Consider the following 26,952-nt stretch of genomic DNA (forward strand, 5'->3'; position numbering starts at 1 on the left):
TTTTTTTTTTAATTTAGTTCTAGAAAAATTTTACTTCTCTGGGAATTCAGGTGTAGGAAGATGCAACACAGCCCAAGTGAAGCATAGTAACAATCTGCCAAGTTAAAAAGCCAACCAAACAAAAAGAAATAGGGTAATCCTGGCCATTCTGATCATACTAATTATTTTGGTCATGCTGAACACAAGAATAATCAACATTTCCTCCTCTTTTTATAACAGGTGACAAAGCCATAAAAGCAAATAATTGAGAACAATTTTATTCATTAACTGGAATTGAATTGGAGTGATTGTTATCACAATTAAAGGAGAGAAAATATCTTTGACAATAACCTTTTTTCCTGGTCTATTCACAAAGGGTATTCCTAAAGAGGAAAACAAATTTGGAAGAAGGCATCCTTACTTACTTTGAAAATATATCTAGCTACGCATTTTGGTATTTGAGAAATAATTCATAATAAGTATGTTTGACAGCTGATAGAAAAAAACATAAATGCTTTTTGTTTGTTTCTTTGTGTTTTTTTTAATTTAAATAATTATTCTTTGATCATGGTATTCTTTCATTATCAGTGTTTGGTCTTCAGGAATTCTAAGGATAAGAAAAATTTTAATTTTCAAGATATATTCAATATCACATTGTTTTGTAGGTATTTAAAGTCTTGAGAAAAGGCCCCATTGGTACTTTGTTTCTTCTGTGACATGAAGGGGAAAAATGGTTTTGAATTAACATTTTTTTCTACTTTAGGTCAAATTGCTCCATTGATATCTGCTCACATAAAAACTAAATACATCTCAACTGTCTTTTATGTGCCACCCTCCCTGAGACTATGAGTAACAGAAATTATTTTGGGGATATTTTTAAAGATGCTTGAATAAATCAGGGACATTTTGTCCCCAGTTACTCAGTTTCTAACAATTGTTAGATTTTATTCAGCATTAGGGTGATTTGCTCAGAATTTCCCATGGATGAAAAATGCAGTTTTAGCCTTTTCCTCCATGGCTTGCAGCTGTTCTCATGGAAATTTTGCTGCTGACATGTGAGACAACAAGCTCAAGGCTTGATTTCCTTCCCCTAATGTTTGAAAAATTAATTTTTCCATAAGCGTTTGAAGCAATTTATAAAACCACCAGGAAAGATCTCCCTGCCTGCTCTCCAGCTCTGGCAAAGAACTCCAGGCTCTGTGTGCCCTCCTGCTTCCTTCTGGTTCCCCATCCTTGGCTTTAGCCAGCAAACTCTTGTTTTCCTAGAATCTCCTCTGCCCTGGAATAGTCTTGAGGGAAAATGGTGTGAGAATCAAAGTTTATTTTCTGGAAGGTTACAAGATGGTTTCTTGGAAGGGAAGGCATAAAACCGCAATGAAATCTGCAACAAACACAGAATTTTAATGGTGAACTTTTGGAATCAGGTAAACTTTTATGGAAGTGGAGGGATGGGTATGTTTGGAAAATTTGGCACAAAGCCTAATAAAAGTAATTACTGTATTCCCTCTGTGCATTGCACAGAAATTGCATCTTTTCATGCATCATTCACAGCTCCCATTACTGATACCACAACATCTGAATTACTCTGAGCATCAACAAAACAAACACCACTTTGTCCAGATGAAGGCTTGAAATCTTGTGAGTGGATGTTGTAGTTTTTGTTTTTGCTGTAATACTACACACAGCTTCCAGACTGTTAACCTGATATTGAAAAGCATGGAATAATGAGTATTCTTGCCTGACTGTCCTATTTCTCTTCCAGAAATGATGTTAATTTGTGCTGGGAGCAAGGGTTACTTCTCATATTCATAATCTCGTGTGCTGCTTTAATGGGAGAGGCAGGCAGACTGCAAAAATGGAGCAATTTCACTGCAGTTAGTTTGGCACTGGCCTCCAGCTGTTGTTCTCACAGCAATGGTTTCCTACAGCTCAGCAATGTGAGGTCAACTGAAATCATGTTGTATCTGGGGAGAAAGGAAAAGGCATTGCATGACGGGGAAGGTACAGGCAGTCAGGACATACAGAAAAATTGTTTACAAAGAAAAGCAAAGCCTCTTGGTTCAGGCTGTGCTTTCCTGGGGTGTTCCATGTAGTGTCTGGAAAGGAAAGGTGGAAGAATAGGTTGTCTGGCAGGAGGACTTAAATTTCAAGATTAAGCTGTCCCTGCTGTTGTGGAGTCAAATTTGAAGCACACTTGAGGGGGTGGTGGCAGCTTCTGAATGAAAAATCCTGGCTGTGTGCCTCTAAGGTGATCTTCTGTGCCTGCTCAGCACAGGGAGAGCCCTCAGCCAGGTGGGTTCATGGCACAGTGGGGCTGCACTGGCTCAGGAGTTCCCTGACCCTTCACTGAATTAACAGTGTCTTCCCAGAGGTCATAATCAAAGAAAATATTTTGGAGAAATCTCCTGGCAGAGCATACACTTGGGTTGTGTTTAGCAGATGGATTCTATCCAAAACCTGGCCAGATTTCTTAATCAAAATGCAAAGCGTTTTACTAGCTTGTTCTCAATATTTTTGTTCTGAGAGGAAGGCATAAAATATAAACCTTGTCAGATCAAGTATTTCTGTGCTCTGTGGATCACAAATTAAATCCTCTTGGATGCTGCTCATTCCTGTGCTGGCTCCACTAGAATGGACTTTCCATCTGAGTCTTCCTATCTGCATTAGTTAATTCAATACTTGATCCTCCTGTTGCTGACATCTTCCACGTGTTTGATGTTGCAGTTGGATGAGTTTTACTGTCCCATTTCCAAATACTGGGCTGAACCAGAAGAGTAGAGTTTTTTCCTGAGCAGCTGAAGAGCATTTAGGATAATGTGTATCTTATATGAAGTGCTCCAAATACACTCTTAAGTTTATAGAGGTTTGCTCCTATCCTATTTGTGCATATAATCCAAAAAAATACTCATCAGACATCTCACTGAAAAAGGTGTTTATCATATATTTTCTTCTTTTTTTTTTCCTTTGTAGAAGCTGATGGCTTAGAAAGTTGGTGTTCTTAGCCATGCATGGGCAAACAGTTGTTTCATTTCCATAACTTGCCTGTTTTGGAGTTCCTTGACTTCCTTTCTACTTGTTTCTATTGCTTGGACAGAATTAGTGACAGGAAGAGAAGCATGAAAAATGGCTGAATTCTTGGTGCCTGGTACCAACAACTTCCGCAGGTTCACTCAGGAATCCTTGGCAGCCATCAAAAAGAGAATTGCTGCCAAAAAGAAATGTCCAAAAAATACCACAGAGCAGAAACCTGAGGAGAAGGATCGTCCTCAGCTTGACCTCAAAGCTTTCCAGAAGTTGCCAGCTCTCTATGGAAATCCTCCTCCAGAGCTCATTGGGGAACCACTGGAGGATCTCGACCCGTACTACAAAGATCATAAGGTTAGAGCCAACCAAGATACTTGGGTTTTATTTTTAATTAATTAAATTTAATTTAATTTAATTTATTGCATTGCCAAAAGTTTCTGTGGGCAATCAGTCAAAGAGTTCTGCTTGCATTCCTTTATACAAATTCTCATCCCTTTCTAGGTTAAACAATGCATGCAGTTGGCACAGCTGAGTGTTGTGCTGTAATCTTTTTTTAAAAAAAGCTTAACTTTAAACTTTAAGAATGAAATAATATGAAATAATTTAAGATTTTAATCAGGATAGAAGCAGAAAAAATAAACTGGATAAAGGAAGAAAAGGGGAGTTTAGAAAGAAATTATAATAATTAGGAGTTATAGAAATTTTATACATTTTGTACATAATTTTGCACCTTTTCATAAATTCCATAATTTTGAACAATGTGTTTCACTCCATCTCAATGCTTTTGTTCCACTTACACATACAACAAATGATACTTAAGCATAAAGATTATTTTAAAATGATTGCTGATGAATCTTTACAACCTCCTGATTCAAGCCCCATATTCCAGTTGGGACATACTGAAGAATATGATTTTCAATAACAAACAGAGAAATGGAAATTAATCCATTGGGAATTATGCTTTTTGCTTGAGAGGAGGTTAGACATTGAGCTAATTTCTACAGTCTAAGAGCTAGAGAATCACTGTCAACAATAGAAAATAATGAAAGAGGCTGCAGTTCTTCCTTGCACCTCTTGTATATCTTGAGTCAATGAGGGGTTCGTTCTATTTTGAGAGAATAATCATAAGCAAGATTAGTTCTGTGCACAGCTCTTGGCAAATCACAAAGTTGAAAAAAGAAGTTTGTGCTAAGGAATAATTTGCAGCCTGAGAGTTGAAGTTTCTGATGAAAGGATAGCAAATTTATTCAGCCTGTCCAGTTAACCAGGCTAAAGTGAAATTCAAGCTCTTGCTCATGACTGACACAACAGGACAAAAATGAGTTTTGTGTTCAACTTCCTGACAAATTCTTGTTTGTTTATTTTTAAAAGGTTTTCATAGTGCTAAACAAGCAGAAAACAATCTACAGATTTACCGCTACACGTGCCCTGTGGATTTTCAGTCCCTTCCACCCAATACGAAGAAGAGCAATTAAAATTTTAGTACATTCATATCCTTTTACTGGCTTTATTCACTCTTTTTGATTATAAAACCCTACATAATCCTGTACTTTTGAATTTTATAGATTGAGTTAATCTGGTCTTTTCCTCACTATTTCGATACATTCTAATTATGAATCGCCTTAGATATTATTAGGTGATTACTACTAGCTATTATTAGGTGATTCTGGTGCTTTTGTGATACTTAGAAATAAGTTTTGTGAGTATTTGGCTTATTAAGCAAGATTTTCTACAGAATTGTGTTTTCAGCTCGGATATTGATTTCTTGATGTGTCATAAACAAGTATCTCATTCTGAAGCCTTTCCCAGTGAGAAGATTGATAAGATTGCTAAGATCTCTCTCCTCTTTTTCATCTTCTGCTTTCCCAAATGTGGGAATTAAATTCCACTTATGTGCCAAAGCTGATCAACCATTGGCCAGTTTTGAGAGAAAAGGTTGAGTTAGTCAAACACACACAGGAAAACACATAGAAAAACCCATGTAAACTTACTTTCTCTGGGAAATAAGATTTAAGAAGTGTACATGTGGTATATGAAAGTAAATATTTCCCAAATTCTGTTGCAGGGAATGCCTTGGGAATATAAAGGTAATATAGATCCCACCACATATATCAAATTTAGGGGTGGGAATCACAAGTGCATTGCTCCAGTTTAGCACTGAGGAAGGACACCTGAGCTGTGGCTTCAGACTGAACCAGACCCAGAGTGGAGTCTGTGATGTCCCTGTGTGGATTTCAGATTTCCAGCCATCTGTGGTGTGACGTAACCTCAACGACTCGAGGTTGTCATCACAGCAGTGTGCAGACATCCCTGGAACAGCAGTGCCCCTCATGTGGGGCTTTCTCTGGGTGGATTTTGGCTGACATTGGCATTTCCATGAGTGGCTCAGCACCTTCTAACAGCTGGACCATGCCTAGAGCTAAAGCCAGGATATTTTTTTTGGTGGGGATGGAGAGGACGGATAATGGCAAAGATGGATGTCTTTTCCATACTCATCTACCCTATGGATTGCCCACATGTGTGGTATAACAAGGCATGAGATCCAGCTCCAGAGTCATGTGCTTGAGCTTTGGTGTCCACATATGAGGTCGCTGCCCAAGCTGCTGTTCTCTGGGCCAGCAGGCCCCAGGCAGCACCTGGGGAGCCCCTAGAGTTGGCTAAGCATGGGTATCTCAATATAAAACCCCCATTCATCTATTAGAGAGCATCCAAAGGAGGGCAGTGAAGATGGTGAATGGTTTGGAGGGGAAGCCACATGAGGAGGGGCTGAACTTGGTCTGTTCGGCCTGGAGAAGAGGAGACTGAGGGCAGACTCACTGTTGTCTTCAGCCTCATTGTGAGGGGCCGTGGAGGGGCAGACCCTGATGTCTTTGCTTTGGTGAACAGTGACAGGACTTGAGGAAACAGCTGGAGCCAAGCCAGAGGATGTTTAGGTTGGATATCAGGAAAAGGTTCTTCACCCAGGGGTGGCTGAGCACTGAACAGGCTCCCCAAGAGAGTGGTCAGAGCACCAGTCTGAAGCAATGCTCTCAAGCACATGATGTGACTCTTGGGATGTCCTGAAAAGGCCCAGGACTCGGCCTTGATGATCCTGATGGGTCCCTTCAAACTCAGCATATCCTGTGATTCTATGATCTAGAGTTGTTTGAGACTCCTGCAATCACCTTGTCAGACTTCATGCAGTCCTTTGGAAGAGAAGAGCTTTGTCAGGTCAGAGGTAGGTTTGGGCTCCACCTGTGTGATTTGGGCAAGTGTTTAACCTGTATGCCAAAAATGAAACTAAAATTGCATCCTTCCATCCAGTCCTAAAGTGGTTGAGGGTCCTTTTTCCAGGCTGGAAATGCTTAGAGCAGCAGATCTGTAATCAATACAGAAATCCCTGAATAACAGCAGTAGTGTGTTGTCATCTAGCATGGCTCAAAATCACTGAGTACCTGTGCATGCTGTTCTTACAAGTGCTTTAAACAAAAAGCCAGATAATATCAGACAGTGACTGATGCAATGTTTAGTTACATTTCTGAATCCATGTCATATTCTTTGCCTTCACTCCCATGACTTACATTGTTCACCTGGTTTATCATGTGCACCATCATAACTAATTGTGTATTCATGGCTCTGTCTGAGTCATCTAAATCTTCATCACCTTCATGGAACACATATGTTGAGTAAGTATCTGTGGGTATGTATATTTTTTATTTATGTAGTTGTACTGAGCTATTGAGACTTGACACTTTCACTCGAGATAATTTGTGGGAGATTTAAAAGGAAAGTTACTTGTCTTAAGGGGGTTTTGAAATTTAGATTTTATTTGAGGAAGTAGTTTTGTCTTTAAGCCCAATATATACAATAATTTTGATGTTATAGGAGAGAGTAAGTGCAGATTAAATTCCACTGTTGAACTGGCTTCATGTCTGTTCTGCTGCTCCAGTTTTCCCACTTTCTGAAGTTATTCAGTAATTATTTTCTCTCTATCAAGATGTATTTCCTGTTGTTACTGATGCTGATTGAGCACACGGGAGTTGCTGTCTTTCAAAATTCTGGATAATTATATTGAAATGCTGAGTTTTGCTCTAAAAAAATGTTCTGTCAGAAGCACTTGGCCTGCAGAGTGCTGTTAGAATGGAAAGCTTTTACCTTTGGTGCTGCCAACACCTACAATGTTAAATTACAATAAATCCATGTTTTGCAGTCAGTCTTGAAATGTATAATGCCCTGGATTTGTTGGTTTTTGGGGCTTTTTTAGAGACTATTTCAGCTGTCACTTTTTCACTTTGGCAAAAATTCTAGAATATAAATACTGATGATTCTAACACCTAACATGAAGGAGAAGATTCCCAAATACTTAGTATTAAAAACATGTTTAAAAGTATTTTTTTACTACATAATATTAAATGACTGAACAGCTTGGAATGGCAAACTGTCATGCAAGCAGAAACAAGACTCTGCATGGTATTAAAACACCAGAAGATGCTGAGGTGCTTCTCTACCTATGAGAGAGTTAAAGGTTGGATCAGAGTTGTATCTGCTGTTGACATCAGCTACCATTCAAATGCATTTCAAGAATAATTTCAGAATGCTTCTTTCCAAATAAAAAGGAAAGCATTACATCCATATAATTTCTTAGTGCATTTGCTGACTACCAAATGAAAGCCTTTTGAATTCTGTAGGGATATCACTGCCTCCTTGAAATTATAAGTGCACTCAGTTAAGTCCAGAAGAGCTTTTACTGATAATTCTCCATTAATAAGAATAATTGCCATCTTAAATTGAAAACCCTCTACTCTTGTATTCCTCTAAGTGTTTTCAATATTCTACACAGAAATGGTTGTTGTGTGCCCAAAGGAAATAACACAACACATCACATGTTCACTTGGCCACTTGAAACTGGAGGAAGATAGAAATTTGGATCTTTATTTTACCTAGTAACTGGGAGTCTGGTGTTTCTGAAATTATGGGGCCTCACATGAAAGAATTTGGAAAAAATTGTCAAATGCCAAAAAGTGTGTCGTGGGTTGCACATCAATAGCCATGTCCAGGTTGCAGTCAGCTGTTGTCTCCAGCTCCATGTGACCCAGATACTGATGGAATACACTGAAATCCAGCAGAAATCTATTTGTTCTCTCCAGCATTGTCTCAGTTTGCTGGCCCAAACATTAAATAATCTGACTGTGCCTCTTCTGTTGAGTGCTAACACTGCTCTTTCCATTTGGCTCTTTTCTCCCCTCCTTAGATTTACTTTCACTGGCATTTACACTTTTGAATCATTGATAAAAATATTGGCAACAGGATTCTGTCTAAATGAATTCACTTTCCTCCGGGATCCCTGGAACTGGTTGGATTTCACCGTTATCGTCATGGCGTAAGTGGCAACAAATAAAATATGGATTACCTGCCTCCTCTCTCTGTGCTAGAAATTCTCATTGCTGTGGTGCAAAAGGCTGTCTGTGGTCTAAAAACCAGCCCATGGCTCCTAATTGCACCTGAAACTGTCTAAAACATTGACTTTTCCCCTTGTTTAGCACTCCCTGTATTACAATAATGTTTTAGTCTTTCAAGAAGGGAACAGAGCTGTGCAGAGCAAGATATTCCCAGTGGTATCTGTGAATGGATGTGTTGAGACTGGTGAAATGTAAGAGCTGGGTATAAATACAGACTTGCTGAATGAATGAAAGTATAATTTTGCAGTTAGGGTGATGGGTATAGACATCGGGATAGTGGATTAAATTACAGCTCCATCTCAAAAAATCATAGTTAAAGCCTGATTTTCTGGTAATTAGCAAGCTTCTATATCCTGGTTAAATGCAGCTACAGAAGGGAGATCAAAACAGCTCAGCCAGCATTTGTAAATTCATAATATTGAGTGGTATCTTTGTATTTTAAATGAATGATGTCTAAAGATGCTCACACAAAAGCAGCTGCGCAGAAGCCAGGAGCCCCCTCAGAAGGAAACTCTAATAATGAAGAAATACATTTCTATTTTATAAGTCTTCAGACAAATCCTTGATATGTAGATTTTAATGCTTAAATTATGCTTGGAAAGGTCGACATCCAAGAATGACCACTGTAAATAACTGCCCTGTTAACTCTGTTCAAGCACTTGGTATTTCACATCTGCTCTCTACAGGTATGTGGGAGCATTCAGTGACCTGGGGAGTGTGTCAGTCCTCCGGACTTTCAGGGTTCTCAGGGCTTTAAAAACCATTTCTGTAGTCCCAGGTAAGAAATCTTACTTGCTGAGTGCTTTCTTCTACTTACAACTCATTCATTGCTTCGTTCAAAATTTTGGCTTTTGCCTTTATTTTTTTTCCTGTGTCTTTCATGAGTTGAAGACACAGCTGAATTTGTGCACACAAAAAGTGTCTCAGTTCATCTGTCCCAGCCAGAATGAATCAAGTGTTAGAAAGATTATCAAATATAGTTTGTTTTCATTATGCTTTTATAGATACTGTTCAGAGTTTATAATGTCAGTTTTACAGAATGTGCTTTTAGCTGATGTGTGTGTTGTGGTTCCACAGAAATAATTCTGCATATTGAAAACTCTTTACCACTAATTATTTTACATCATCAATCCACGCCAGGAGAGGTTCAGATTGGATATAATCTTCAGAAATTACCAGTGTTGGAAGTATAATTTGAATTATGCATATTACTTTTCGTGGATAAAGAAAACTAGACAATCTCTGGTTTGCCATCTTTGCATGCATATTTTTCAGGGATTAGAGGAACATCTTAAAATTGTAGGGTCAAAGAAAGGAGAAAAAAATATTTCTCTCGTATTAGTTGCTCTCACCCTAGATATGCTTGTATTTCAAATATATTTGCCACATACTATCCTGTAATTCTTATACTTTGGCTTTTATGCATTGTTTTAACTCTAATCAAGTAAGATATTTGAATCTCAGTTTTTCATCCTGTTTTTTCCTTTTTACATTGTCTTTTTAGGGCTCAAGATCATTGTAGGGGCCCTTATCCAGTCTGTTAAGAAGCTTGCTGATGTGATGATCCTGACTGTTTTCTGCCTGAGTGTTTTTGCCCTCATAGGCCTCCAACTTTTTAAGGGCAATCTCAGGCAAAAGTGTATCAGGAACACTACAGAGTTTTGTAATAAAACATGGGAAAGTTATGAAGAGTTTATTAATGATTCAGGTAATTTTTTCTCCCTAATTCTTCTTTAGATGATGCTATAGACACCTATGCACACACGTATAATCACTGCTGTGAATTGGGATGTTTTGATTGATGTTTTGATGAGTAACTACCTGATAATGGCATTCTGATTGCCAGAGCAGCTTGCAGGCATCCAGGAATGCACCCCTTCCCTTCATTATAAGAAAAAGCACTCCCAAATTTTCCAGTAACATCCAGATCTGTTTCCCTGAATGACATGACAATAACTGAAACATGCATTAGCTCGTTCTCTGTTGTAATTCCCCAAAGTTCACCTTTTACTACAGGCTGAAGAGCCCCTGTATCTTCATTTTCCTGCTCAGTGAGAACTGCTCCTCAGCTTAAAACAGAGGGATTTGTTGAAAAGTCAAATTGCTTACTTCTTGACATCAAATATATCTTATTTTATGTCTTATATAAGATATCTACAATACATATGTTTCATGTTTACACCTCGGCTGAGGCTGGCGATGGAACCATGGAGCAGAGATCTGAAAATGCATCAAAGCATTCTCAGAGGAACACCTGTAAGATGCAATTCAGAATAGCAAAGCAAAGCCTTGTGTTAAAGGAGAAGACTCAATACATGTGAAAAAAACCAGACTCAAAATAATCCATGTCTGTGCCAGAAATATGAAAGCTTGATCACTGAAAAAAATCTATCCCAGTGAGTTCAGACACAGTAGCAGTTGTACAGGGAGAGAAGAATTTTCATAGGAGAACTCTGGAAATGCATGAAAAGTCACCCAGAATTGCTGTTTGTCCACACTCTCTGTGGGAGATTTGTTCAGACAGGATTTCTTCAATAACTTCACAGTCCAGGGGAAGAAAGTGTAGAAAAGATTTTTGAGGAAAACCTTTTTTTTTCCTTGTTCCTACCAAAAGACCACACATAAAAACCAAGTCATTTACATGTACAGAATGCTGTAAAAATCATAATTGAAAGCAAACTTGAGCAGGAATCAATCAGTGACTAGAACACCATAGCAGAGACCATGGACGAGACAAAATTGGGCTGAAAATGCTGATTTTCTGTGCTGAAGAACAAGAAGCAAAAATATCTATTTTTTAGTATATGCAGAACATTGAAGCTGTATAAACACAATGAGATGGAGAAAACAGCTCGAGAAATATAAAATCTGGGTTGCTTCACAACCTTTGTGTTGTTCAAACCCTATGCCAAAAGGAATTGGAGAGCCCAGACAGGTTTAATGCTTGGCAGATGACTTTTTTATAGGATTTAGGATATACAGCCCTATAAGCCCAGTCTTCTATAAAACTATTTTTATATACTTTTATGGACAGTTTTTTTCCTGATTTTGTGGGAAATTCCCATCTCCCACATGGAGAACTATATGTTATTGTGATTCTCTGAAGTTCAATTGCTGAATTTTTTTTTAAACTTTTTTTTTCAGTTTGCAGGAGGGCAGTTGAGCAAAATTCCAGTGGAAAGTAGCCCAGATAGGGATTAATTCCTTTATGGAGTATTTACATGGTATGGCAGAGCTGATATCAAAGGTTCCTGGTGGCTCTGAATCATGCTGACTTATCTGATGAGCACAGGAGAGGCTTGAGAAGCACCAGGGACATGTGAGACCTCCCTTACATCTGGGATAATAAATCCCCACCTTAATGGAGATAATTGGCTATTAGCTAAAGCTTTTACTTTCATTCTGCTGATAACAGAGTAACTAATGCTAAGAGAAAGAGGGGAAGAGTTCAAAAAGGGCACAGCTCCAGCATCCTAATGGATAAATCTGCATTTCTCAGCTAAGCAGGGCTAGGAGCTGCCTTTTGGCTCTGCAGTGGTGGATATTCACACAACCAAATATTCTTTCTTCCCCCTCAGAACTGGACTTTTTGCTGTTCATTGGGAACAGAAGTGGTCTGTTCTACTCCTAGCAATGTTTGCACACATTCTTGGAGAGGGGTAATTGCTACAGGCCAGAACTCTGCCAGTTTGTGCCAACGTTTAAAAATATTGGAAAATATTTTAGCAAATATTGGGTTGGTTAAACATTTCTGTTAGATGTTAGGGAGAAATTCTTTATTCAGAGAGTGGTGACGTCCTGGCACAGGGTGCCCAGAGAAGCTGTGGCTGCCCCTGGATCCCTGGAAGTGTCCCAGGCCAGGTTGGACAGGGCTTGGAGGAACCTGGGATAGTGGAAGGTGTCTCTGCCCATGGCAGGGGGTGGAACGAGATGAGTTTTACAGTCCCTTCCAACCTGAACCACTCCTGGATTCTGTGACTGCATTTGAGCCTATGTCTTCCAATTCTTCATTTCCTTTATACAGACATAGCCGAAGAGATAATAACTGTAAAAATTCTGCATTAAAGGAGCGCCTTCAGTCTGAAATTCGTGCATACACATATTCATGCTTATAAATGAGGCCAGGGCATCCTGCAATCTGGTGCAGTTAATGTGAGCATGGGAAACCTGTGCTCTCACTCTTACAGGTCACTGGTTACTCATCACTACTAATATTAAATGATAGAGGATTCAGGCTAGAAAGTGCTCTGGGTTTAATTTTTTTCCCCTTTTTTTTTAAATAGATGACTTTGCTAGGAAAAATGGTACTGTGGATATTTTGCTGTGTGGTCATGGTGCTGGGTGAGTGACTTAAGATTATTTCTTCCTTGGAAGTTTTCTCTGCCTCAGTGCTCCTATATTTGCTCAGTCATGTGAGACAAAAGCAGAAATTCTAAGCTTTCCTTGAATGCAGAAACAGGAACACAGAAAATAAAGTATAGCAGTCAGATAATTTAATTCTTGTAGGGAATGAAATATGAACTTGCAGTTGGCTTATTCAGATCTAATTGGTCTTTTAGACTTTCCTGAAGTGTTGTTTTCCTTTTTCCCATGGATATGTGAGAGAACTGAAAATGTGAAAGATCTGAGGTATAGCACAGGACAGACACTCCTCTCTGTGAAGGCTCATGAGCATTAAACTGGAAAAACAAAAAAAGAATTTTGGAGAGCAGGTTTGGGCAGAGAGGGAGATGTGGCTGCTTTGCAGCAAGGGGCAGGGGATGAGGACTGGTGATGAGGGGGCTGTCCTGGGTTGGTGGTCTACTCCAGCCTGTCTTCTTCCTGTGTTTCTGGATTGTGGGTGCTGCTTTTTCCATCCCTCCTTCCAGCTAATACTACCTGAAGTAGAAAATTGTTTTGCAGTCTAATGAACTGCAGAGCGAAACATAATCAGAGCTCTTACATAAAGCTGAAGTTTTCCTTGAAATCTGCACATTTTTAAGAGCTCCACTTTTTGTTATTAATTCTAGGGACTGTCCTCCTGGCTATAAATGCTGTAGAATTGGCCCAAATCCTGATTATGGTTTCACCAGTTTTGATACATTTGGCTGGGCTTTTCTCTCCTTATTCCGCCTGATGACCCAAGACTACTGGGAGCGTCTGTACCAACAGGTACCAGTTTTGTGCATGGCTCAGAACTGATCTTCATTAGTTGAAGCAGAAAATGTGTAGAGAGGACAAGAAACCTCAAATAAAAGCAATAGCTGCAAGTCATCAAGCCCACATCTTCCCTTCTGCCTGTGACTCCTGGAAAAAGAATGCTGAAGTGCTTCCCAGCTCTTTCACCTTGCTCTTGGAAAAAAGTCCTAAAAGAGTTCTGTACTGTCCTTCAAAAATGTAAAAATGCCTCCTTGATTGTCTCAATGGGATGTACAATCAATGATTCATCTGTGAGGGTGTTGCTGGATGAACCCTTGTTACCAATGGCAGGTGCAACCCCAGGACAGGGTTGGCTGGGAGCATGGCAGTGACTAAAATAGGGACAGGTACAACAGGAGTGGTCAAAAAATCAAAGTTTAATAAAGGAAAATAAAAGGGGTGCTAGCAATAAATGCACAACAAAAACATAACAGTACACTGTAGGGAGCTACTCCAGAAAACTATGAAATGAGGCAAACACAAACTTTAGATATAGAGGGCCGGGAACCAAAGAACAAAGAGAGACAGAAACAATACCTTATATAGAACACAAGACTAACCAATCAGAAAGCAGGGTGCATAACATCACCTTATATGGAATAACTTAATCTGCATAACTGCTCCCATCATTCCTTTCTTCTCACCCTAACTTGTGGGGAATGTCCAGAGCCGGTGGTGTAGTCTTCCATGGGCCTTCCCTCTCCCTGTGACTCCTGGAAAAGCAATGCTGAAGTGCTTCCCAGCTCTTTCACCCTGCTCTTGGAAAAAAGTCTTAAAAGGATTCTGTACTGTCCTTCAAAAATGTAAAAATGCCTTCTCCATTGTTTTAATGGGATTTACAATGTGAGGGTATCGGAGGAGGGAGGAAGACAGGGAAGAACAGCAAAGAAATTTATAATTCCATTTAAGCTTCCTGAAGCATTGTGTCTAGGAAGCTCAGTGCTTTTGAAGAAAAAGAGACACATTGTGTTTCAGAGACACATTGAAAGCCTACCTGGTGCTTTTTGTGGTAATGTTTATCTCTGGGGTGTGTTGCTTGCAGACCCTCAGAGCTTCTGGGAAGGTGTATGTAGTCTTCTTCATGATGGTCATCTTTCTGGGCTCATTTTATCTAGTCAACTTGATTCTGGCTGTAGTAACAATGGCATACGAGGACCAGAACAAGGCCACCATTGCTGAAACTGAGGCAAAGGAAAGGAAATTTCGGGAAGCTATGGAATTACTGCAGAAGGAGCAAGAGGTATGTAAATTATTCACTTGCAAGTGTTTGTCTCATTGTTCTGTTTTTGGTCAGGTTTAGGTTGGAAGGGCAGGTTTAGGTTTGGAGGACACATTCTAAATCTCCATTAAGGGAAATATAGGTTGGATATTAGGAAAAAGTTCTTTACAGAAAGGGTGATAAAGTTCTGGAATGGCTGCCCGGGGAGGTGGTGGAGTGCCCATCCCTGGGTGTGTTTAACAAAGCCTGGATGTGGCACTGGGTGCCAGGGTTTAGTTGAGGTGTTGGGGCTGGGTTGGATTCAATGATCTTGAAGGTGCCTTCCAACCCAGACATTCTGGGAATTCTCTGAATTCTGTGGAAGAGACCTTAAAGATCATCTCACTCCAAGCCCCTGCCATGGACAGGGACACCTTCCACTAGACCGGGTTGCTCAGAGCCCCACCCAGACAGAAGAAAAAGCATCACTCCCTGTGTACAGCTGTATATAAAAACCACTCATGGAAACAGGAGCAAGTGATAACTTATTGAAATTTGTGATTCCTGGAGCTGCAGAACAACTCCTCCTTCAGCTGTGTATGTTTCCTCTGAATCAGTGACTGTTATTCTGGATAAAATGCATTAAAGGTTGATGTTACTTTAAGTATTTAATTCCATCAACCAGCAGCTTCCAAAAGAAAATTTAGCTTTTTTTAAAATTCTTTTTTATTCAATTTTGTCGTTTCGGCTGCTGAGCAAAAAAATACACAGTAATTCTGCTGCATTAACATCTGAGCCAAAACCCATTGTAGTTGAATGAAAAGTCTCTTGGTAACTTAAATAGCATAGAAGGTTCTGGAACAAGATACTCCCGTGTTTTTAAAATATCACCTAAATTCAGCATTGGAAGGAAAATCATCCCCACTGTGAATATAGTCCCAAGGATCCCCAATGAAAAAAAAGACTTTTATTACAGATTGAACATTTATTTTGGGGAAAGGATGTATTCTACTGCATTATTTTCTAACTGAGCATTTTTATTGTAAGCAAGTTTGCCATATGGAGGAGTAGGAGCTATAATGTGATTATTTTGCCTCTGGCAGGCCCAGTACTTGTAATCATATAACACACTGCAAATAGCAAATTGTTCAGTGCTCCATATGTTGGGGAAATTCTCTCCTCTTTCCTTTAGCATTATCACATATTTGAAGATTTTTAACAAGTTTTGTGAAACACAAATTGTTATTAGGAAATAATAATATAGAGCACAGAAGTGTTTTCTTTCTGCTTTTACTCAAAGTACCTAGCAAAAATATCATCCATGTTTGGTTTTTTTAATTTCAGTCACTGGGTATTAAAGGGATTGATATCCTGTCACTTAGCTCCTTTGAAGCCTCCTCTCTGTCATCCAAAGAAATCAAGGAAAGGAGCAATAGGCAAAAGAGAAATAAGTCACTGGGGAGAGAAGAAAATGAAGAAGAAGAAGAACTTCCCAAATCACAACTCGCAGATAGTCAACGAAAGTTGGTAATCTATTATCTGCATCTGAGATCCTTACAGCTTTTCTAATTCTAATTTAAAATTAATGGCTTGAAAGCATAAACAAAACCCCATTACAAACACAGATCACTCTTAAGTCTTTAAAATGAACAAATGTTGGGATAAAGAAGAATTAGATTAAAAAATTAATTTGAAAAGGAAGTATTATAAATGGAGCATGAAAGCAAAGTTAAAATAGTTAAATAGATTTTCTATAACAAAGAGAAATAAAAAAAAGTGAATGACTACCAGAACTTAGCTTTTATATTGTCATTCTCTGTGGAAAAATTTCATACTTAAAATATAAGTATAAAATTTCATACTTAAAATGTAAGTATAAAGTGTAAGTATTATCTCAAAAATAGCTGGTACAGCTCATAAAGTTTTATTTTCTGCCGTTGAGAATCTAAACACAATACTTCCAAAAAAATCTAAATCAGATAAGAGTTTTGGATTTGCATTTGTTGACAGTAAACGTTATGAAGCTTGAACAATTTACAGCTTCCCTAGATTTTCTCCGTGATGTTACACTGTTCTCTCTGTTTTGCTTTTCCTGGGCTTCCAGTCTCTCCTGGACCAGTTTTATTATTTGCCACTGAGAATCTAAACATAATCCTTCCAAAAAAATCTAAATCAGATAAGAGCTTTGGACTTGCAGTGGTTGACAGTAAACATTACGAAGCTCCAATAATTTAGAGCTTCCCCAGATTTTCTGTGATGTTTCGCTGCTCTCTCTGTTTTGCTTTTCTTGGCCTTCCAGTCTCTAGTGGGCCTGGTGTACGGCCCCAGCTCCAAGCGCCGGCTGAGCCATGGGAGCATCTTCAACTTCCAAAGCCCCGCCGTGGAGGGGGACTCGGGAGCGGATCTGGGTGACGAGGACACCGCGGGCGCTGGGGGACACAAACCCCGCTGCCGGTCCCTGTCGGGGCCGTGGATGGGACGGCGCCCCAGCCTGCAGAGCCAGCGGGGCCACAGCTCCCACCCCGCCACCCCGAACTGCGCGCGGAGCAGCAAGGGGGGCAGCCTGGATGAGCACCCTGGGCTGGGTTTGGGGAGCAGCAGGGTGCGCAGCCAAGATCCCGTGTCCTCTGAAGGAGCCGTGCTTCCACCGGTCATGGAAGACTCAGGAAAGGGGGATTTGGTGAGGAAAAATATAATATTTTATATATATGCTTTATATTGTGGGTTATCGGTCAGTGGCAGGGTTGGGTTGTTGGTTTTTTGTTTGTTTGTTTGTTTTGTTGTTGTTGTTGTTTTAAGAGTTTCACCTTAATGGCAAACAATGATGTGAGGTCAGGCTTGCTGATGTGGGAATTTTTCAGTTGTCTGTAGAAACTGGTTTTTAACAAGTCTGATGCTTCCTGAAAATTAGATTTTGCTAAACCTTATGTTTCTGCTATTCATTAATTGTACTAACGTAGCTTGAAAGATTCCTAGTGCTGAAATTACAAGGCACCCTTTTCATCCCAAATGCTGCTCAGGAGTGTGATTTTGAATAATACCAGTGATTTTTTAATTATTTTTTTTTTTGTTCATAGCCCCTTTAGCATCATGCAGCAGCTTTGCCTGTAAGTTCCCAAATTTCCCCTATTTATCCCTCACCTCTCTCCTATTCCATTAGTCTCTTGAATAATTCCTAGGTCCATTTCCCCTCATACACTCATTTCCAGGGCTGTGTTTGCTCCATGTTACATGCTTGCAGGATCCATTCACTGCAACCCCATAAGAGAGTAGGACCTTCAATCTCACCATCTATTACATCTTGTAAAAATGTACATTTATTTGGCTGCCTGTCATTGTTCCTATTAACTCTCACAGTTACCCATCATCACATCCTGGCTCATTTCACTCCCGTGGTATCTCCCTAATCGTGTTTCCTTCTCTGAGCAGCCAGCTGTGCATGATGAGAGCAGCATGATGAATTTACCTCCTCATCTGTCAGTGGAGTACTTTAATGAGGCTCTTCAGAGACAAAGGGCAGCAAGTGTAGTCAGCATAATTACCAGTGTCTTGGAGGGTAAGTGGTTCCTCATTAAGTTTATTTCAACCCTAAAGTAATGCTGCCATGAAAGAACACAACATAGTTCTTAAAGGTTAGCAGGGATTTGTAGGCATGTAGTTAGGAATTTCATTGTTAATTTGGATTTTTTTTTTAGAAAAATAAGGTGTCACACAGTCTCTGTGTACTGGAACACATTCTTTGCCTATTGTAAAAGCTTGTTTTGTAGGGCAGAGAGTGAAGGGGGTTGGAGTGAGAATGGGTGGAAGATATTTCTGATCACCTGACCTGCAGGAGTGGGACACTTTTCTTCTTCTGATCCTCTGATTTCTGTTGTGTCAGTGGCAGAATTCAGAGGATTCACAGGCATGCACAATTCAACAATTAACAAGATTATGCAAGTAAAATTAGTTGTGACAATTCTTGGATATTGAATACTTAGTGTCACAATTTTATTCCTTTAATTTACCTTCCCAAGGAATTTTTGGTGGGAGTTAATCAGTGACAGTAATTTTGATGATTGATAGTTTTGTTGCAGATCTTGCTGAAAAAATTTCAGTCCAAGTTATTCAGGATGAGGAACTTTTGTTTTCTTTTGGCCCATTTGAGGAGCTCTACCACCAGTTCTTGGACCACAAGTATGGGATTGAACCTGTGACAGGAAGGTCCCTTTCCTAAATTTTTTAAAAGATTTTTTTTTCCTGGGAGAATCACGGTTGCAACACATCTGTCGAGCTTTGCCTTGCAGTGTAATTCATCAAAGATCTGGGTTGTGTTGCACAGTTTCAGCTGTGAGCTGGGGTGGGACAGGACTTGTAGCTCTAGTGGAAGACAAGAGCTAGACCTGGAGTGAGGATTGAGTCAAAGTGATCACTCTGGAATAAGTGGTGTAGGGTGCAGATGTAGGTATTGAGCCTGGGGGAGAAGAAATGAAAATTAAACAGAGAGAAGAAATAAGGACAGAGCCAATTAAGAAAAGGATATGAGTCAGACCCAGCTCATCTATTTCTGAAAAGCTTCCAGGTCCCTGAAAACCAGATGAGTAATTCCTACTGTGCTTGTATTTAAAGCTAGTTCCAGTCAGTCAATGAATTTGCACAGGACTTAAGCTGGGTCAAAAGTATTTTGAAGGGCTAATTAATATTAATGGATAAGAAAAAAAAAAGCTATGAGATTCAGATTTGATTAAAAAGATGAAAATGACAAAACAGCTTCTGTCCCAAGTTCTACTTGAGGAAAATTGAGATGTTTTCTGCTTGCTGGAAAATGGTGGGTGTGATCTTTCCCATAGAAAAGGCCAAAGGCCAAATTTCAGGCAATTTGGATTTGCCAGAGTCAGAATTCCCATGTCTATCATTGATTCTTTAAACAGCCTTGAGGGTCTAGGGAGACAGAAAGTTGTTGGGTGTGACAGAGCTGTATTCCCAGACACCCATGTGAGGACAAGGTGGGAAGTGCTGTAGCTGCTCTGTTGTCCTGCCAGAGCATGAGAAGCTGTGGTGAGGGGCCTGCATTACAAATATCTGCATTGCCAGATGGTTTTAGTACCAGTCTGAAACAAATAAAACCCTTTCCAAAGGCTTTTGAAGGAAGTGCTCACAAAAGAATTTGGCATTTTCTCTAAATTTTCATTTTCCCGTTTATCGGCTGATGTAAGAACCACATGAATGGTAAAAAGTGCAAGGAGGCTCTGTGAGAGATGAGAGATTTCCTTCTCTGGTCTTTTGAATGCTTGAAGTTGTTATTTCATCATCTTGCTCAGTGATAAATAATGATAGAAGGATTTTCTTTTTTGTTTAGAACATGAAGAAGCTCAGCAGAAATGCCCACCACGCCTGAAGAACTTTGCTTTAAAGTATCTAATTTGGGACTGTTGCCCACTTTGGTTGAGAATCAAGGAAAAAGTGTCTGCTTTCATAAAGGATCCTTTTTTTGATCTCACCATCACAGTTTGCATTGTGATGAACACTTTGTTCATGGCACTGGAGCACAATAACATGTCACCTACTTTTAAATACATGCTTAAAATAGGAAACTTGGTAAGCAAATTCTCAGCTATGTGGCTTTTTATAGAATTAATTAATTGGCTGATGTGTGTTTTCACTTGTTTCTAATACAGACAATTCCCAGATTTTTTATACAGTTTGTTGTGCTCCTGAGAAGGCAGAAAACAATCCTCCCATTTTAATTAAAAGTGCATTAGACTTCATAAACATGGGTTTTATTAACCTGTCCATGAGTGTTATTTGAGGGAAGGTGACCTAGAGATGAGGTAATTCATGGCTACTTTCAGGCTGATGCTACTGTTTCCTTGTCGCAGGTTTTTACAGGAATCTTCACTGCAGAAATGATCTTAAAAATCATCGCTCTAGATCCCTATTACTATTTTCAGCAGCCCTGGAATATTTTTGACAGTGTCATTGTCACACTAAGTTTAATTGAACTGAGTTTCCCCAGACACAAAAGCAAGAAAGAAAGGGGAAAAGGAGGAACCCTGTCAGTTTTACGATCCTTCAGACTGGTAATGCTTCATGCATGCTCAGTTGTATGAAACTTTATCTTGTGAATTTAATACAGAATACTTCTGCAGTTAGGAGGCAAGAAATTATTTTTTTTTAATCTCAATTATTTTTACTTCCTTAACTTGGCTTTAGGAAACACACTCAAACTCCTTGTGACGTTAGAGTCAGAGTTTAAAAAGTATATTTCTTTTGTGTTCACTGAGAAATATTCAAAGGGAAAAATATTCCAGAATGGACATGTTATAAAAATGAAACAAATAATTAAAAACTAGCACAGGATATTAGGAAAAAAAGTGTCCGAGTACAAACAAAAATAAATAATATTTAAAGAGAGATGTGAAATTATGTTAAGGTATCCACTTCATATACCTGGGACTGATTTAAATTGCTTTATCAAAATATAGACTCTTTTCAAAGTGCTACAGCAGCAGTCCCTGAGCTTTTGGTCCTTTGCTTTAAATGTAAATTAAGCACCATAATCTACATCAAGAGAATTGCATGGACACCTGCCTGCATTTATCAGGGTCTCAAGTTAGTTTGGTCCTTTATGAGGCGATTAGTTTATGTTTGCAGTGTTGCCCAGCCAAGCGAGAAAAAAATATCTATGAATACTTTTTTAAAAGTATTAATGTACCACAAATGTTGCATTGCTGGAATAGTTCAGAATATCAGTAATTTGGTTGTTGTAGGATTTGCATGGTGCAAAGATGATTTATCTCTACCAATGTCTAACTATATGTTTTATGTTGCTACGCAGCTGAGGGTCTTCAAACTGGCAAAGTCCTGGCCAACTTTAAACACTCTAATTAAAATAATTTGTAACTCCCTGGGAGCGCTGAGTAATCTGACCCTCGTCCTGGGAATCATCATTTTCATTTTTGCTGTAGTAGGGGTGCAACTTTTTGGGAGAAGTTATGCGCTCAACTGCAACAAAATCAGCAAAGACGGCAAGCCACGCTGGCACATGATGGACTTTTTCCATTCATTCCTCGTCGTTTTCCGAATTCTGTGTGGAGAATGGATTGAGACCATGTGGGACTGCATGGTGGTTGCTGAACCATCAATGTGTCTTGTTGTCTTTCTGCTGGTCATGGTGATAGGAAATTTAGTGGTAAGTTTCGCAATGTGTTCCTCTCTTCATCCTGTCTGTGGTGGACTCCAGTTAATGCCTGTTCTGACAGCAAAAGGTAGCTTCCCTAAAAACAGGTGGAAAAGTTACTTATGTATGTTATAGTCTGTGAAATCCTCTTTTTCCTTTTACCTTTGGGCCATTGTCTGTATTTTTCCATTTTGTGAGCTTTGCTCACAGCACCACTTGACCTTTCCATGTGGCAATTGACAAGAAACACCTTTGCAGTAAATACACCACAGGCAGCTAAGTTCCTCTCTGTCTTGGGATTTGGATGTAAATAATCAGTGAGGCTTGAATTCACCTGCTTGAATTAATTAGGCCAAGTGCTTAAGTCCCTCTCTAAATCAATTTTATTTATTTTATTAAGACCTCATGCAAGTACTGAATTCTTTATCAGCAAATGGCAGAATCTACAGTGCTACCACAGAAATCAGGATCATTTTTAGGCATCTCAAGATACATTTATATCCAAGAGCTAGATCTTTCAATGGCATAACCTACACAGCCTCAACACACTATGCTGGGACACAAGGGACAGCCTGCCTTCCTCGGTCCTGAGCTGTCCTTTCTTGATGCCCAAATCATAAATATCTTCTTTTAGTAACTTTGTTCCTCATATCCTTCATTCATATGCCAAGCCTCTCTTAATTGTAAAAAGAATTCTGAACATATTTAACTCTAGGCAGACCTTTGTGGAAAATCTCTGCTCTGTGGCTGAATCCTAAATATGTATTTAATGTCCTGTCCGTTCCACACTGCAAGGATTGATGCCAGTGATGAAATGCTGTGAGTGAGATTTATATCACAATTTAATGTTAACTGTCAAGCAATGAAGTGTTTAGCCCCCACTTTTTGTCCAGGCTTTCTTATGGTCCAAGGAAGCAGAGAGAGGTATCTGGGACTGAGATTTATTCCAGCCTAAAGTCAATAAGTAAGACAGATGAGACAAACTGATCTCTGGAGAGCTGATATTCTCCACTGCCTGTGGTCCTTGGATGGCTCGGGGGTGTTATCTGCCCAGTTCTGCCATGACAAAAATTAAGATACAAAGATCCCATTAGTAACCAAAATACTAGTGAAAAAATGAAATTCTCACATTCCCTTAAAAGAAAACAACAACAACAACAAAAACAAAAACAAAAAAACCAAAACAAATGGAGGTTTAAAAATTCCTTTATATGAAGGTACTTAAAAATTCGAGCTTCTCTTGGTTTTGATTTTTGTGATGATGTGGCAGATTTGAGGAAATTTCTGGGCCTGAATCTGATCTTACAGAATTTTGGAAGTAACTCCAACGAGGCCTGATTTAATTCTAATTTGAAGAATGAAGAGACAATTATTAAACTGACAGGACATGAGTCAATGTTACTGCTTTAACCTTTGAAAAGTTGCTTTCACCAAATAATGCATTTGGCACACAGATCTGTTTTCTCTTGTAGTTTAAATTACATTTTTTTGAGAACAGAGGAATGGGAACATTCAAATTTCCGATAGAGAAGTTGATTTCATCAATCACAATGTGATCATTTGCTGCCATTTCCTTATCACCTTGTTTTGGTTTGCTCAGGAGAGACAGAACTTTGGTAGCGTCTGTGTTCTTCAAAGTTAAAATTCAGATTTTCCAATGCTAATCTCCAGACTTTAATTTTTTTATTATTATTGTTATTATTTCAATTTCTTTCAGGTTCTCAACCTTTTCATTGCACTGCTGCTGAGCTCTTTCAGTGCTGACAGTCTCCAGACAACAGAGGATGATGGAGAGATGAACAACCTTCGGATTGCCTTCGCTCGGATCCGCAAGACATTCCACTTTTTCAAGAGCGTGACGTGGGATGCCTGCTGCAGGAAGCTCAGGCACATAAAGAAAGTGCACAAGAAGAAAATCAAATTGACTGCACAGAACTCACTTGGGTTCAAGAGGAAAGAGCCAAAGAGTTGTCAAGAGAATTACAATAATGAATGGATTGAGAAAAACGGAGACAGAAACCCCAACGTATTTGTCTGTGTCCCTATTGCTGAGGCAGAGAATACAAGTGAGGGTTTTGAAGATGATGATAAACTGAGCACATTTACTGACACAGAATGCAGCAAGCAGGTAATGGATGTCTTCATTTCGGTTGGAGCAGTAGAATGACAGAGATGAAGGCAGGGATGGGCGGGAGAAGAGTCTCTAGCAGAACAGGGTGGGAGATGTTGATCCATTTCCAGAGAATTACAGAAAGTTCTGAACTAGAGCCAAAAGTTAAAATATTTACAACAAGGGTAAATCATCACTTGGAGCCTTTAAAAATCAAGATTCTTTCATGGTTTTCAATAAACTTTTTGCACGAATTCTAGCTGACGTGCTGTGGTGCACACAGATAATTATGGCAGTCCTTGGTGAACTTGTATTTTTTAATGTAAATATTTATGCATGATGTCAACTGTTTTGGTATTATTTGCACAAAAGAGCAAAAATACATGTTCTGTGTACAGAACGTGGATTCAGAATATGAATTGATAGCTCTGATCCTTCCTTTGTATTTTTCCTTCCTGTGTGTAATATGTAGTAATTATTAGAAGTGGATGGGATTAAGTATGGAGTGGCTCTACCAAGGACATATTTCTGATACTGCATCCTATATTTACCCTATTTCTTTGTGGTCTATGAATTTTTCAGTCCTGTTTCAATCACAGTTGCCATTCTGGTATCACAATTTCCTATATTAAATTTCCCTCTTAATTTCTATGTAAGCATTCTCATTTAAGTTTTGAATAGATCACTAAAATGCCTTCATTTGCTCTGCTGGGGGAAAGTTCTATCCTTAGGTAAAATCAGAGAATCAAAAGGATCTTTTCTTATAACTCTTGTCTGGAGATTCCCACTTTAAATGAAATTTATAGCTTATTGGTTTTTCCCCTCTGACTTGTACACTCCCTAAAAAGGCAAAAGAAAGCCCCTCTAATCCACAGATTAATTTCAGGATGAAAATCACCTGAGGCAAAGGGGAGACAGAGCAAAAAATTCAGGCAGCTCAAGTAAAGGATCAGGATTTTCCTCTGAAGAATTCAGTGTGCTTTATCTAGAAAAGGACCGGAGGAGTGAACTCTCATCACCAGAAGAAAAAGAGGTAACAATTTTTTTTTCAGTGATGTTAATTTTCCAATATTGGCCAAACACAGGCATATTTCAGTTCAGGGATTTACCAGAGAGAAGTTTAGTGCCAGAAGCACCTCTGAACTTGCAGTACCTGGTCTGGCAGGACAAGAACCAATACTGGAGCTGGAATTCTGTGAGCAAAATCAAAGGTTTTCTAGGTCTTTATTTTAAAGAAAAAAATATATATAGTATAGGAAAGAGAGCGTGTAGAAATGGGAAAACTATAGTGTAACTTTGGTAGTAATTATGAATAATTTATAAAATACTCTCTGATACCTTCCATTCATTAAATTCTGACTCCACAAAAAAGGAGGATTAAAAAAAAAGGAGAATTAAAGAGAGAGAAGTTTTCATGTGGGAAATTCCATCAAATCTGCCTATGTCCTAAGTATCTTGGATTCAAGAAACATAATGCTTGAAATGAGTTTCTCTCTGTGTCATTAAAGACCACTGTTACCAGTTTCCAGTGATTTCAAAATAATTTTGAATGTAGAATACATTCAAAGAAGTAAAAACCAGCATTATGGAAACATGAAAGAACAAAAACATAAAGTAAACAATTGCTAACAAACTGCTGACTCATAATGTTGTCTTTGGTTTAATGGGATGGTAAAAAGCCTACTGAAGAATACAGGGTGTGATTCCAATTTCTGCTTTCTAAATATTATCATGAGTGCTCAGTTCCTGGCATGATAACTGATTTATCTGGGTCTCCTGTGTGAATGCATCTTTCCATGATTTCATGGTTTTTAAACCAGGTAATTTCTCCTCTTTTGAGAACTACGTTCACTAATATGCAATTTAAAAGCTCTTCAGTTTCCCAGCTGATTAGGCAATTACATCTGATTCATACAGATAGATATTGTAATTATAGAGCTTGGGCTTCTATTTGAATGCACCTGTTGGTACTTCTAAGCTTATATCTTTTAAAATGAAAAAGTTCTTTCCATTACCAACAATACTTGTAATATTAGTACATACCAAACTTTAATTTTGAGTTTTATTTGTTCATGAATTAATTTACTCATTTGGACCCAAATTAGAAAGAATTAATAACTGATATTACTGTGCTTGGTAGTTGGACAGTGTCAGCTCTTCTGAGGTCAGCACAGTGGATTTGACCAATCCTGAAGATCTTTTAAAACAGATTCCAGAATTTTCTGAAGACTTCAAGACTCCAGAACAATGCTTTCCAGAAGGTAAGACTCTCATGGTTTCACTGCTGGGAAGTGAGAAGAGTGAAAATTCAACTTGTTTCTCTATTGCTGAGCCAATAGGGTCGGATTATTTTCAGTTAATTTTAGTTATCTGGAAAAAAGCTAAATAGGTGTCCCTATCTAGTCAACACAGAGACTGAGACACCTGAAAAGCAAAACCCTTTCCTCTAAAAGCCAATTGCTTCCAAGTGGGACATGGGGAATGGCATAGACCCCATTTTGAAAAAAAGGATTGTGAGGTGAGATGCATTTCACTCAGTTCGACACAACCAAGTCACTCTGGGGGTTTAACATAAGAGAAGTGTGGGGGGTCGGGTCTCACGTGGCAATGGTCACCCAGCACATCAGGTTTATTAATGCATTGCAGCAGTAAAAGTATTCCTTGAATAACATTTCATGAGCAATCTCAAACAAAGGAGTGAAATAAGCAAAAGAAGCTGCTAAGATGAATTGAATTTCTGTGGGGTGATGATTATAGAATCATAGAATGGCTTGGGTTGGAAAGGACCTTAAATATGATCCAATAATCAGAGGATTCTTTTCAAATCATCAGACAATACCTAGCTTTGCAAGTTGTTCTAGGATGT

The 26,952-nt window shown here is 38.9% G+C and overlaps 1 protein-coding gene across 1 annotated transcript in view; it reads left to right on the forward strand.

Annotated features, from left to right (window-relative positions):
• Positions 1-26,952, forward strand: part of LOC102045415 (sodium channel protein type 5 subunit alpha-like) — a 43,577-nt gene that overhangs the window by 5,265 nt on the left and 11,360 nt on the right. Inside the window, exons 2-19 of the mRNA XM_031059736.1 lie at positions 3,074-3,357; positions 4,375-4,493; positions 6,564-6,668; positions 8,234-8,362; positions 9,128-9,219; positions 9,946-10,149; positions 12,725-12,782; positions 13,451-13,592; positions 14,662-14,859; positions 16,162-16,344; positions 17,117-17,497; positions 18,247-18,373; positions 20,156-20,394; positions 20,676-20,876; positions 21,635-21,988; positions 23,694-24,104; positions 24,973-25,119; positions 26,227-26,347. Coding sequence (XP_030915596.1) covers positions 3,103-3,357; positions 4,375-4,493; positions 6,564-6,668; positions 8,234-8,362; positions 9,128-9,219; positions 9,946-10,149; positions 12,725-12,782; positions 13,451-13,592; positions 14,662-14,859; positions 16,162-16,344; positions 17,117-17,497; positions 18,247-18,373; positions 20,156-20,394; positions 20,676-20,876; positions 21,635-21,988; positions 23,694-24,104; positions 24,973-25,119; positions 26,227-26,347 — 3,466 coding nt within the window. The 5' untranslated portion in view covers positions 3,074-3,102. The remainder of the gene's footprint in view (positions 1-3,073; positions 3,358-4,374; positions 4,494-6,563; positions 6,669-8,233; positions 8,363-9,127; positions 9,220-9,945; positions 10,150-12,724; positions 12,783-13,450; positions 13,593-14,661; positions 14,860-16,161; positions 16,345-17,116; positions 17,498-18,246; positions 18,374-20,155; positions 20,395-20,675; positions 20,877-21,634; positions 21,989-23,693; positions 24,105-24,972; positions 25,120-26,226; positions 26,348-26,952) is intronic.

This window comes from Geospiza fortis, unplaced genomic scaffold, assembly GCF_000277835.1.
Source record: "Geospiza fortis unplaced genomic scaffold, GeoFor_1.0 scaffold182, whole genome shotgun sequence".
Taxonomy (NCBI): Eukaryota; Metazoa; Chordata; class Aves; order Passeriformes; family Thraupidae; genus Geospiza; species Geospiza fortis.